Source organism: Spea bombifrons, chromosome 12 (assembly GCF_027358695.1).
Source record: "Spea bombifrons isolate aSpeBom1 chromosome 12, aSpeBom1.2.pri, whole genome shotgun sequence".
Lineage (NCBI taxonomy): Eukaryota > Metazoa > Chordata > Amphibia > Anura > Pelobatidae > Spea > Spea bombifrons.
In genome coordinates, this window is record NC_071098.1 from 31,444,334 (window position 1) to 31,459,238 (window position 14,905).

Consider the following 14,905-nt stretch of genomic DNA (forward strand, 5'->3'; position numbering starts at 1 on the left):
CATTTGTTTTTTTTGTATTTTTACATTTATTTTATATTTATTACATTTATTATATTTTTACATTTCACTGATCACATAGTGATTAGTGAGCTTGGCTCCATTGACTTACAAGGTTGGCTGCAGTACTCTGGACAGACCCTCTAGCAACTGTTTTATTTTGAATGGGCACCGCCGGCAAGTGATATGTTTCTAACTTGTTACTACTTTATAAATAAACAATAAAACCGGCAACCAGTCTTCACAACATTCTACCTTTTCTGTATTTTCCAAAAATGTTAATAATTCTATTTTATCATTTTTTCCATATCACATTTTTTTCAATGAAGGATCACAAATAAGAAAAAAAGGAACACACACTTGTTACATTTCCATCTAGTCACAAACCAATGGAGGTGTCATGGCTGTATTTTCACATCACTCTTTTATTATACAGAAATGTTAATTCATGTTATCTCATTTGGAAATCATGGTCCAAGACTTGGGAACTCATGCATGCATCGCTTAGACATGAGGACACTCGTTGGGACGGATACAGTTGCCTTCATGGAACACGTATCTTTTCTTCCTGCAGACACAGCCTCCTCTGCAGACAGTCTTGCAGTCATTTTTGGGGAAACAGTATGAATTACATCTAGGACAAGGGCTCCATATGGCATGCTGAGGACAAGCCGGTACTGTGGAAAAGAAGACATTACACAGCATGTGGGTTAGTGTGTTTTTACTTAGGGGTTTTCTGATAGAGCTAATCCTTTTTTTTGTGGACTTTGTGGACTTTAACACGCTAAGGGTGGAGCTCCACATGTCATGTTAGCCTCTTTTTTAGTATACCCATTCTCTAAACACTTATGTCTGGATACTTTAACACATTTTTCAGTATTTGCATTTATACTAATGACTAGCTTGGGCTATTATCGCCATTGAATTTGTGCTCAGTGTCAGGCTACGAGCCATAAAGCTGCCTCAGGGCATGTAGTTTGGAAAACTTGTCTCACCATCTTCAAAACTTTGAGGGCACATCCTGCGTGGTATACATTGCCCCTTATACAGGACATGTGCTTTCTTCTTGCAGACACAGCCTATTCTACAGACTTGGTCACACTGACGTCCGACAACAGGACAGTAGTCATGGCAACTGGAACAGTGCGCCCATTGTGTGTGGAAGGGACATGTCTTTCCTGTAAGATGTAAAACAATCCATGATAAATTGGACATCTAGAAATGAATGAAGATTTCTGAGATTAACACTGCCTGAGAATAATAAAGAAGGAATTGAGTGTCCATTACCTTGCTTCATGTTTTGTCTCGAATATGTTTGTTGCATGTCTGGTGTGTCGGAATGTTCCTCTATATGATTTACCTGGTTTTGGAATAATTGGGCACTCGTTGGCCGGAATGCAGGCATTTTCATGGATAACGTATCCTTTCTGTGTGCACGCGCAGCCTTTCTGGCATACAACAGGACAGACGGCATCTTTAATGGGACAGAACGACCAGCAGCCTGCACAATCATACGGCCGTGCTCCGGGAGGACAGGTCAAGGCTATTTAATTATAAAGATAAAATAACCATTTATATAATTAATATTATCCACGCTGCAAATGTGATATTTCATAGATCACGTACCTTTTTCAGGGACCACGGGGCACATACTGGCCGGTATACAAACACCGTTGGAGATGACTTGTCCTTTAGCTTTGCACACGCAGCCTTTTGCACACTCGGTGGAACAGTTCATGTCCTGCGTGGGACAACGCGACCAACATCCTGCGCAATCGGACATCCTGGTGCCAGGGGGGCAGGACGATTCTGTGAGCATTGGATACATAATATCAAAAGTGTTATAACTGTAATCGACAGAGTTAAAGATAATTCTTCTACTACCCTTGTTATGCCACAAAGAACCAGAACACCAAGAAATAGTTAAAAAAATATATATATATCTTGTGTTGCTGTAAAGGAAGCTGTAAATTACAACAGTTTCCACTAGGGGTCAGTGTTTCCGAAATTGTGGCACGGTGTTTCGGGGCAGATCTTTGCTATGAGAGAGGCTGGGAAAGGGTGTATTTTGTTCTTGGTACTTAGTAGGAAATCAAAAGATTTGTTTCCCTCCGCAGATGTCTCGAAGAGGTGGAGGCGCGGAACCTCCTTTTTGGTCGTTTTTGGCAAATGTAGCGTCTGGGGCCCCTACTGAGAAGCTAAGATTCACCTCTGACTTTTAGTCTTAGCTCTTGTCTCCTACAGTCAGAAAAAGCTATTGTAGAACATTAGATGATAAGAACTACGTTATTAAATGTTATTTCTATATACGGTTGCATGGACACTATGTGTCGTATTTCTTGTGTCCTTTGTTGTGTTATTCAATGGACATTTGTAGGTCTTCTGAAATAAAATCTTAATCGATATGAACTTTATATGATATCTTAAAATTCCTGTTCTTTTGTAGGCCTTCCAGAGCCCCCAACAACATCTGGAGTCGGAGGTCTCATTGTCTGAACATCAGTTTTAGAGGCATTATACCATTTAATTGTGTTTCCGGGCACTTGCTGATCGGGATACAAGCTCCTTCGTGTATCACAAATCCGGGTTCTTCGCACACGCAGCCCTCTCTGCACACGGCCGCACAAAACGTATCTTTCACGGGACAATACGACCCACAGCCGGAGCAGGTCGACCATTTGGCTCCAGGAGGGCAGGTTGTCTCTGGGACTGCGGACAGGACAAAAACATCATACGTCCTGCACTCTGGTGTTCCAATGCTTTATATATATTTATTGTGCTGCTGATAAACCGGTCGGGCTTTAGAATCCCCCCCGAGAACATTATATCATCACTGGTAGATGTCAGGTGTCTAAGAGGAGGCATTTCCACTAATGAAACCTCTCTGTTCTGAGTAAGAGACACTCAAAGGGAGGAATAAATGAAACTAGCTTGACTCAGAATGGGCAACACCTGATAATGCCATGGTTTCAGGGTACGCTTTCAGACTAGTACCTTTTAGTTGACTTTGGTTTTTGTCTGGGAGTCATATTGGTGTCTGTGACCGGAATTGGGATTCCTTTTGTTTCAATGAACTGTTTTAATTCATATCTTTCCATCGAAACTCCTTACCTTGTTTCTTAAAGGCCGGGCACTTGCTGATTGGGATACAAGCTCCTTCGTGTATCACAAATCCGGGTTCTTCGCACACGCAGCCCTCTCTGCACACGGCTAAACAAAACTTATCTTTCACGGGACAATAGGACCCACAGCCGGAGCAGGACGACCATTTGGCTCCAGGAGGGCAGGTTGTCTCCGGGGCTGCGGACAGGACAAAAACATCATACGTCCTGCACTCGGTTTGACGTTGACAGTGCTTCCCATGTTTACTATGTTGCTGATAAACTTGTTGGGCTTTTTAATAAACTAAAAAGCCGTAGATGTGTAAGGGCAGACATTTTCCGTGCGGAAATCTCTCTGGTCTAAGTAATAGACTCTCGAAGAGGATAATAGAAAGCCAACAAGACTGGACAACCCATAGTGGCACCCGTCATCGGATATTGGATTCAATGAGCTGATATAATTTTATATCTTTATTAGAACCAACGTACCTTTTATCTCAGTGTTCGGGCACTTGCTGATCGGGATGCAAGCTCCTTCGTGTATCACAAATCCGGGTTCTTCGCACACGCAGCCCTCTCTGCACACGGTCAAACAAGACATATCCTTCACAGGGCAATACGACCCACAGCCGGAGCAGGTCGACCATTTGGCTCCAGGAGGGCAGGTTGTCTCTGGGACTGCGGACAGGGCATAAACATCATCTATTCTTCTGATAAACTGGTTGGACCTTATAATACCTCGAGAACATTATATCATAGCTGAAAAGCTGCAGATATCTAAAGGGGAGACTTTCCACAGCTGGGATCTCTCTGGTCTAAATAATAAATGCTCCAAGAGGGCAACAGAGAACTCAAAAGACTAAGAAACTCATAACGGCACCTGTAGGATATTGGATTCTGTTTGTTCCATTTGTTACGTTGTTACGTTTGTTACGTTGTATCATCCTTAGAACCAACATACCTTTTATCTCGGTGTCTGGGCAATGAGTGATCGGGATACAAGCTCCTTCATGCATCACAAATCCGGGTTCTTCACACACGCAGCCCTCTATGCAAACGGTCAAACAAAACATATCCTTCACAGGACAACGTGACCAACAACCGGAGCAGTCCGACCACTTGGCTCCAGGAGGACACATGGATTCTAAGAGTAGAATATATTTCTGTAAGACTCATAGATTTAAAGCCGAATTCAGTCACAGAACACACAAGAACGTTCAAAAGTTTGAGGTCATTCAGCTGTTTCCACATAAAACAGGGACATTTCTGGCTGTAACATAATTACAAAAGGGTTTTCTAGCCATCAATTAGCCTTTTAAACTTAAACTTGGATCAGCGAACACAACGTGCCATTGGAACACAGGAGTGATGGGAGTGATAAAAGGCCATTGGAACACAGGAGTGATGGGAGTGATAAAGGGACATTGGAACACAAGAGTGATGGGAGTGATAAAGGGCCATTGGAACACAGGAGTGATGGGAGTGATAAAGGGCCATTGGAACACGGGAGTGATGGGAGTGATAAAGGGCCATTGGAACACAGGAGTGATGGGAGTGATAAAGGGCCATTGGAACACGGGAGTGATGGGAGTGATAAAGGGCCATTGGAACACAGGAGTGATGGGAGTGATAAAGGGCCTCTGTAAGCCTATGAAAAAATTCCATTAAAAATCAGCTGTTTTCAGCTACAATAGTCATTTAGAACATTAACCCCGTCTGTGTTGGATTTCTGATTCTTGCCATGTTATTTTAATGGACATTTATCTTTAAGAATTTTAAGTAATTTAAGTAATTTTAACAATTCAGAACTACTTCGAAATCATAAAAAATATATGCAGTTTGACGTACCTTCAAGTCTCACGGGACAGATAAATGCCAAAACTGTAAAATACAAAAAATTGCTTTATTTTCTAGGCTAAAAATATCTATTAATGTAAGATTTATGAACGTTCAAAGTGTTGCTGTCATTCTAAGTTTTCTATTTCTTTTTCATGCCTTTTATATTAAAATAGCCTTCATCTGATGTTACCAAAACAAATGTATATATTTATTAATAATTTAATAATTAAATAAAAAATCCTTAATAAATAGTTAATATTTTTGTATCACAGGGTCATTTCTTCTATAAGATAAAACTTCAATTTCTGTCTTTTGATTTTTCTTTTTTTTTTATTCCCTTCATTAAACCCTTAGCCCTCTTTTATACTTGTTCCAGGTCTTTGATGTTCAGTGTTTTGTTGATCATGCGTGATATTCTGAGTCAAAATTGTGTTTACGCCACAAATTAAATGCCTTAAGTATTTTTCCAGGTGAATTTAACACTTTTTTTTAATAAGGACGGCATAAGAAACATAATTCTTAGTATTTTTATAAAGACCATCCATTAAACATTTAAAAAAGTAAAGTTGTGCATCATTCATATTTTAAAAAAATTAAACAAAAGATTTTTTATTTTTTTTACCAGGAACACTTAATTGTCACATGACACAAAAGCTAGCACCGATTGGTTGTTGTCAGAGAAACGGAAAAAAATGCTTATTACAAGTTTGTATATAATTAAACCTTAAGAATAAGGAAAATAATTACAAACTGCCATTGTTTACTTGTTTAACAGAATAAAAAACAGCTGGGGAAAGTGGGACAGCACCTTTAATAATAGGCTTTTTAAAATTTGTAAGTTGGCTTGTAACTGGTGCAAAGATTTTGAGACACTTTTTGTGCATTGTAAAAAGAATTCTACATTTTTTTGTTAAATTTTGTAAATATTTTTGTTAACTTTTTTGAAATGTTAACAAATGTATTTAATGTAAACAAACTAACATTCCATTGAAATCAATGACATTTTCTTATAGTTAACAGTTAAAAATATATATAAAAAAATTTTTTTAAATGTAAATTTTGGACTTCTACTCACCAAAGGCAGGAATCAGATACACGCCGGCTTTATCCATATTTTCTTCCTAATTTAATCTCTGTAGAAGACTGTATGTAAACAAAACAGTAGGCGAAATAGTTGATTCAGACCTTGAATCTGTCTTGCAACGCAAAGTAACTCCTTGAGTTTGTCTTACATCTCAGTGTATGGAGGATTGGCACAAAATGAATACATGGAGGGGGGGGGCAGGACACAGCTACATGAGCTCCTTTATTCTTCTTATAACCATTATCATTTCAGTTATTTCTCTTGTTTCGTAAACTTTACTTAAATAGTTCCAGGTCCCTATCTACTGAGCTAGAAGGTGATAGATAAGTGGAACAGCCTCCCAGCATAGGTGGTAGAGGGTAATACAGTGAGGGAATGTAGACATGCATGGGATAGACATACGGCTCCTGAATCTAAGACGAGACCAACGACTGATTAAGGTTTGAATCTTTACACCAGTTTTTTTGCCTATTCGGCTCTCTTATGATACCTTAATTATAAATAAATATAATATACAAAATAATATTATTAACCAAACTGCGTATTATTGGAGTGATGGATTCATTAACATCTGCTCATTTTTTTTTATTATTATTAAAATTTAATTCAAACAGGAGATAGAAATGTCTAAAAATCTATAGCTTTATAAAAAAAGAAAAATAACAATATTGTTCGGTAAAATTGCTGCAAAATACATTTTCCTTAACAGTCTCCTTCTTCAGCTGAATACAAAAAAAAATATCTTCATGAATGCAGAAGATATCCGGATGAATCTTACCTGTTACCTCTCCGACAGAGTGAACGCAACACGAATGGAGCGCATCGAGGAACCTTTGTCCGCGACACCCATTCCAGAACGAATCGCTCCTTCTTGACATTATGTATCCGCATTGTTACCGAAAGTAAATATCTCGGATTGCAAGCCTTTGTTACCGCTGTGCCGTCTTTATCAATTCATTTATTATTTCTAGAGGGGAACATCTACTAGAACCGGCTCAACCTGACCTGGAAAATATATATTTATGGGGGACCCGTCAGTCAATGGGGTTTTTCCATTGAATTCTTACAATTTCCCCCCAGAATTGTTTACAATTCTTTTTGGCCTGTTTATGAGCCAAGTTACCTTTCCCTGTGTTTTATCTAAGAATCGGCCCCATTCGGCCCCCGTCTAGTCGCCCGTTTCCCCTGCTGTAAAGACTCAAACCTTAATCAGTCGTTGGTCTCGTCTTAGATTCAGGAGCCGTATGTCTATCCCATGCGTGTTTAATACCCTCACTGTATTACCCTCTACCACTTCCGCTGGAGGGCTGTTCCACTCAACTACCACTCAGATCCACTCACTCTATATCTTTCTATCCACTCATCCTTATTCTTTCTATCATAATATATATATATCTTTCATTCTTCACCAGCTTGCGTAACATATGAGAAGTGTCTGAGTTTTCTATATATAGAGATTTCAGGAACACACAGAACAAATCTTTTAAACACAAAAAAACCACAAAACCTCAGTCTCAGATGGATTTTTTTTATTCTTCTTATCGTTTCACATTTCTTCACCATACACAATTATCAGTCCGGATTTCATGGGGACTTCAGTGTGTCGACGTGCTGGCTTATTATTAAATTCTTTCTATATTATTCTATATATTTTGTGTATTTATTTATTTTTTGGCGCATTGAATGGAGAAATCCATTGGCGTGATAAGGGTGACCCTATCGGCATTAAATTGGGTCTTCTTTATACCGTGGGTTTTAGGTAATTGGGACACAGGGTCTTTTTTATACAGTGTGGCTTGGGGTCATTGGAGAGGACGTACCCCTCTTTACACACGCAGCGGGGTCTGCAGTAACGGGAGGGTACATAGTGGATGCCCAACGTGTCGCAGGTCTGGAGAGGGAACCTATAGCATGGGATGAAGTCCATGCCTTCGGGGCAGCTGACCGCGCATTCAGAGACCGGCACGCAGACCTTCGAGTCTTTGGACTGAAAGACGTAGCCTTCCGGGCAATCGCATCCGAGTTTGCAAATCTCAATGCAGGCTTCGTAGGTGCTGTTCAGGTTGTCGCAGTTGCTGTAGCATTGCCGCATGCAGCCGTAGACTGTATTAGGAGGACACGGTACTGCAAAACAGAAGTCAAACATCTATAGATGTTGATCATCATCATTGACTGCAGGAACAATGGTGGAAATGTTCTACAACTATCAAAAAAACCATAATAGTGCCCCAAATGTGATCGGATATTGGATTCCTTGGGTTTCAGCGAGATGGTATAATTTGGTATCTTCACTAGAACCAACGTACCTTTTATGTCAGTGCTCGGGCAGTTGCTGATCGGGATACAAGCTCCTTCGTGTATCACAAATCCGGATTGTTCACACTTGCAACCCTCTGTGCAAACGGGCAAACAAGACATATCCTTCACAGGACAATACGACCCACAGCCGGAGCAGGACGACCATTGGGCCCCAGTTGGACAGGCTGTTTCCCCGACTGAGGAGAAAGCAAAAACATCATACATCCTAGTAAACCGAGAACCCTGAGATTGTTACGTCATTACTGGTAAGCCCAAGGTGTCCCATCTTCCCAGTTATGCGGCTGAATGGTTTCTTATAACACTTAAATAGAATACCCCGACTATAAAACATAAAGGTTTCCCAAATGTAGGTATTATTGTTCTTAAAATCATACTGTCTACTCGTAGAAGGTGGTCTGATTTGCAAGAACCATCACGGGGTTATTTATGACAAAAATATTAGGTCTTTGCCAAAGGTCTAGGACCAGAAATGTGTCCAGAGATGGTCGCCACCAAAGGTCATAAGAAGAGGAATAATCATGCAGATGCGAAGAACACGAAGTTCAGAAGATTGATCCCACACATGCTTAATCTTAAAATAGCAGATTATCTATTTTACGTGGAAATTCCATCATCATTAGAGGTTATAGAACATAGAATGTGGAATTCAGGAAAGATGTCCTGAAGGATCTGGCTCAAGACTCTAGCTTAATGGTGGCCCCAATCCATAGGGCAATGACCATCGTTGGGTATCGGGTAATGACGGCTGACTTTGTGTTGGTTCCTGGATATTTTTATTAAATTAACCAAGCCCAGGAACCTTAAAACATTCCAGTTTAGCTACAACATGACAACATTTACCAGTTTCTTACCTGCAGTAGGTACAGCTTCCGTGTGATAAAACCAAGACATGGACAGACCTGGGACGGTGACAGAGACAAAAGGCGATTGGATGAAACGCAACAGCATATAGTATTTTAAAAATGTTTCTTTCTATAATACGTTATCAGAATGTGTTAATTTTTGGTATTAGACGAAAAATTATTTCCAGGGACAGCTGAAAAAAACAGATGGTGATCCCACCATTTTCAGACTATCCAGAAGAACCTTAAAGAGTCCTACGAGTTTAGATATAATCTTCTGAAAGTTCGGAACGTATGATGTAACTATTGTTTCGGAATTCGGTTACAAACTTACCCAACATTAGAAGCCGCGCAAATATTTGAGTATTCCAGCGAGCCATCTCTGATTGGTGCCTAAAAAAAGCAAAATATTAAATGCGGGAAGGAACTAGAGGTTTTTACAAATGCAAAAATGATAATTTCTTAGGAAAGAGAATGCCAGGGTGTAAAAAACGTACATAAGATGATTTAGATATTAAAAAAAATGCTTTAATAAGGGAAAAAAATGGAATATGCATCATCAAAAATAATTGCTACGTCACATATCATAAAAAAGTGATAAAACCTTTACATTTTCCTCTAACTTTTGACCTATGGAAGAACTTTACGTTCTGTGAACCGATTCAGACTTCACTCGAATAATTGAAACTCGTTCAGGTTACGTGATGTATGATGAACACATATAAATATTGTTCATTAATTCTTTTAACATATAAAACTTACCTGTTACGATCCGCTTATCCGGAGCTCTCTCCGGCTGAATGAAGAGAGGAGTTAATGAGTAACGAGGCTCAGGTTGGGTTTTATGAATGAAGAATGGTATGAAGCAATGGCTTTGTATTTCGTAACCAGGAGTTGGAACATCATCCAGTTTCTAAAAAATGTTAACAAACATTTCATCACCTCGACTGGAGATTAAAAAAAAAAAGTGCTTCTGTATGAGTCAGAAACGGGAAATTGCAGACGTTCTACAGGACAGGAAGATCTGTACTTAGCGGCGTTGATAAGCAGATCGCACAGGTTTATGTATGAAAATGTCACAATTTCCTCCTCGGTTTTAAATAACAAAAAAGTTGGGAACCAGCCAACATTAACCCTTTACTAGTCTTTTGTAAGGACTGTATTATAGGGACTGTCATAGCAGGGAGAGAAGCACCTATGGGGATGCTCCGCCATCATAAATGACTGTGTGACCCCAGAGGATCTGCCAGTTTAACCCGAGACCCAATGACTGGGCTAAAAACCATGAGAGTCTGTTTATTCACACCAAGATGCTAAGATTGGGGTAGAAATCCTAGTGCAGCTGAACACAGCTCACATTGTTCTTGAACCTGAGATGTCGGGATGTTGACAGGATAAGAAGAACAGCGATGATCCGGTTTTTCTAGGTAATTCTTGCTTTATGAGCACATAGACAGTTAATTACATAGACTTTCATGTAATAATAAAATATATAAAGGTGGGACTCTTCCAGAAATGGTGAGGCTCTGCCACGGATCGGTTTATGGCGGCAGCCCCGCGGCTCATCTCGCACTGGGAAGCAGGGCTTAGCTTCGAAGGTCTCCCGGCGCAGGAAGGGGCATCAGCACTATCTGTTTTATACTTCTTTTAGCTGGTTATTATCATGTATTTTGATTTGGTTAATAAACTGTATGCACAATTTCATCTATTAAGTGTCACCTCTGTGTCGTCGGAGCTGCCTGTCCACTCAGGTGTCTGCAGTCGTGGGTTAAAACACCAATTCAGCAAAATCCAAGTTATCTTGAATATTTATTTTTTAATCCTATAGCATTTATATTATAAAGTTTTGTGACATTTACACATATAACGAATTCAACGCATCCATACAGCCATACCACACGACGCATCGTGCTTACGCAATAACCAGAGGCTACAGCAACAGCAATAGGATGAAGATCTTTAATGCATGAGAAGAATGAGACAAGTTTGAGTGCTAGAATGTAGGGTAAGGGACACCACGACAGCACGCCATCAATGCACAACGGTTTGACGTGGTGCGTTCGGGTCGCAGAGGTTATTGGATCAAATATTCGCTTATGCGTCTTCTTCTTCAGTCAGAAGGTAAGTACACATCTGCTTATCCGCTATAAGTACATAGGTTTAAAAAAAGAATAAAAAATAGAATTATAAAGTAACTTATTACAGTTGCAAATCTATACAAATGATATAAAATCATCACCTGTTTCCCATCTGTATGACTGTATCCCAACGATCAATTAGATAACAGTTAAGGTTTTCATTGTAACTTTCTAGTTCTAGTTGAGGAGCCCAAGAGTGGCGTAATAAATCACATACCTATTTGGGGCACTGAGCTAGCGGGATGCATCCGTTGTCATGGATGAGGTATCCGTCTTGGACACATACGCAGCCGTCTACGCACACGGCTGCGCATGCCATATCGGGTTTGGGGCAGTATGCAGAACACCCCGAGCATGATGACCATTCAGCACCAGAAGGACAAGTCGGAACTGCGATGGAGATACAAACGGGTAATAAAATAACTGTTATTTAAACGTTTTCCTAACAACGAAAGTAACATTTTTGCATGCAGGAGATAAGCAGATGCTTCCTGGAAGCGGTTTTACTCAATAGGTTTAATACGGACAGTCCCGCATACACTAAATAATCAAAGCAACCAACATTTACCAGCTTGACTTTCATCCACCAGCGACAGGGTAATGCCTAGAAACCAAGAGACGGAAAAAAGAAATTAAGGAATCTGGTGTTACTGGAATGAAAAACATGGAAGGATACATTGTAACAGGACCCAAAACCAATCACCTTTCTAAAGGAACAATAGATTTCACAGATTGTTCACGTTGTGTTTTGCCGCTTACCACAAGGGAAAAAAGTATAATAGAGTATTTTTTATCAATTCCATTAACTTTTCCCACAATCCACACATTTTTGAGAAGTAAATATTGCCTCTGCTATTGTTTAGAACCCAGCGCAAGTCTTAAGTCTATCACTTGGTTTATCCATCTTTGCTCTCTGCATATATCGGCCCCCGATATGCTTCTTGAAGGAGCAAGATGGCAACGTTTAGCTTCCCTAATGATCTTTACAACTAATCTTATACATAGATTTCTATTGAAAACTTTTGTTGGAGGCTGAATGGTTGAAATCATGCACATTCAGGGGTTAACTATGTTGGAAAAAGCCCTTTGTATGTGGCGAGTGAATACGGTTTAGCTCAGGGTTATGGCTTCTTACCCAACATCAGCAGTGACACCAAAGACCAAGACCTCCAGAAAGCCATTTCTGTTTATTACCTGAAAGGAGGATAGAAGAGACACTTAATATCACATTAATAACACAAATCGATACATGGAAAAGTAACACGTACCTGATGCGGGTCGGTGTCTAATCTCTCGGTGGATGCAGGTTGATTTATTAATGCCGGACGGGGCTTTGGTTTATATAGTGAAGAAATCCGACCGCTCCCTCGCATCAACACTATTCCATTATGAAATACCGAAATGTTGAAATTGAATGTTCTTCAATAAAATGAATAGAACTATTATGAAACAGAGACACTATTGCTATGAGTATGTGCTGGCACCTGCGGAAATGGAGATCTCCGTGTTTGCATATTTCAATACACTCTATGAGGCATTAAGTAGGAGCCTTCATCATGCGCGATGACAAGCATGACATGACGGACGTGAGGATGGTTTGGCCATCATACCCATCGGGTTTCGTCAAGAGGACTATATTCTTGTTCTATGAAAGCAAAATAGTTTCTCTCAACACAAGTTTAACCTTTAGCCAAGCAGGACCTGAATCAATGGCTGTACCAGTTGATAACCAGATTTTGACGGCCAGCACCTTTAAAAGTTTGCAGAATAATTTGCCGTCTTCTCGAAAGAGCCTCGATGTTATTCTATTGGAACCCAAGAAAATGGCATTGGAATTTGACGTAGCAACAATGACTCTGATAGTTACAATGAAGACCAGCGATCCGTTGGAGTTCATGCGTTCTTCGGATTGGACCCTTTTATTACGTTTGTGAAAGTTTGATTGACAGAATTAAGTTGACTCCCAACCTGACTTCACTACAACTTTTTAGTGGATAGACCCTGATGTTTTGGGTGAAGGAGCCTGATGAGTAGATTACATAAAATGATGATCACAATAGATTTATGTCTATATTAAAGGGTTAATATATCTAATGTGTGTTTGTATAAGATAACAAAACATCTCTTTTAACTCCCAGCCTCCCCTGTCTTCTTCTGCACTCGGTATCTTTTAGAAGTCAAGCCACTACTTAAAATAAATCTTCTGTTAAAAAAAAATGCTGTATCAGCATAATTATATCACCTTTCAACCCGTATAAATATTAAGCAGCACAACGCAACCCACTGGAAAAACATTACGGGAAAAGCATGTTTCAACACTTTTTTTCCAGGCTGGAATTTTGCAACAATGTTTTTATGTGTATCTGTTAAGGATCTTTCTGTCCCTAATATAAAGAAACACAAAAACGTTTCTGGGTTTTTATTTAAATTGAAATAAACATTCACATTTAGTTCATTTGTTGAAGTGACTCATTAGTTTGGAAAGGTCATGAAATTAAACAATGGGTAGAGAACGTCTCATATTGACTTCATTTGACTCGAGGCCAACATTGTTGTGGTGACATCCTTGATACATTGTTAAAGACCGGTACGCCCTGATCGGCATGTCAAGATGACGACAGGCCGTGAATCACGGTGAACAATGTAAATAGATATCCTTCTTTCACAACCGTTTCTAAATCTGAGAATTCCAACATTTAAAGCTCGTATGAGTCCATCTGCCGAACTATTTGTGTCATGGTAGACAGATTTTGTCTCCTCAATCTCAGACTTCTATGTGTTGAGGCCCTGATCACAGATGGAAGTAGAGTTGGGGGTGAGAATAAGAGAAAACCAAAATAAAATGTGGACATTTGGCCAGTTTTTGGACTTTGGGTGAGCATCAAGTAGAATTACAACAATTGTAACAAATCTGTTACAACTGCCCTCAGGGCAAAGCTTGTTTACTGGAAACGATGGATTCACCATTGTGCTCATGAAGCTTGTATTCCAGTTTAGTTGTTTTATTTCTATTTCAATATCTCATCATCTTCCCATTACTTGCTTCATATCAACATGTTCCGTCTCCGAGGAGGAAATATACTTCATATAAACCTGGTCACTTCCATGTGTCCTGCTCCACACTATTTTTTATTAATTATTATTAATTTTATATTTTGTCTTGACTTCTGTCTGAATTTCACCCCCCCCTGTTCAGCTGCTACCTTTCTTCTGCTTATCATAATTATTTCAAAGAACCCAAAGCTCATAGAGCTTTCCATGGTAGGTTCTGTAGACCAGAATCCCATTCCACAAGATCCAAGTCTTGTTGCCCCATCTTATCAAACGATACTTTGTATCAACCATGTACATGGCAAACCCCACCAGAGATAGATTGGTTGTGGCGTATCTTTCAAGAAGAAACAATTTCATTGACCTATGAATACTAAACAAGCGATTGCTGTGGTAGGGTTATTTTATTTTTGACGTTAGATACATTGTAACATCGTTTTAATTGACCAGTAATTGACCTACTGAAGTGGTTCATTTTCTTCAGGCTTAGGGCAATCTTTGATTCTTATACAGCGAGGAAGAGGTTCGTTGGAA

The 14,905-nt window shown here is 39.6% G+C and overlaps 1 protein-coding gene and 1 long non-coding RNA gene across 2 annotated transcripts; both read right to left on the reverse strand.

The window, feature by feature from the left end:
- Positions 1-7,535: 7,535 nt before the first annotated feature.
- On the reverse strand, positions 7,536-10,010 carry LOC128469611 (von Willebrand factor-like). Its single transcript, XM_053451426.1, has 4 exons — positions 9,945-10,010; positions 9,517-9,575; positions 9,192-9,239; positions 7,536-8,145 (listed from the first exon to the last, which is right to left on the reverse strand). The coding sequence occupies exons 2-4, from the start codon at positions 9,560-9,562 to the stop codon at positions 7,763-7,765; spliced, it is 477 nt and encodes a 158-aa protein (XP_053307401.1). The 5' UTR covers positions 9,563-9,575; positions 9,945-10,010; the 3' UTR covers positions 7,536-7,762.
- A 1,117-nt stretch (positions 10,011-11,127) lies between these two features.
- Positions 11,128-12,635, reverse strand: LOC128469626 (uncharacterized). Its single transcript, XR_008345971.1, has 5 exons — positions 12,589-12,635; positions 12,456-12,514; positions 11,889-11,924; positions 11,538-11,710; positions 11,128-11,326 (listed from the first exon to the last, which is right to left on the reverse strand). It is a non-coding gene; the product is annotated as an uncharacterized LOC128469626 (long non-coding RNA).
- Positions 12,636-14,905: the final 2,270 nt, after the last annotated feature.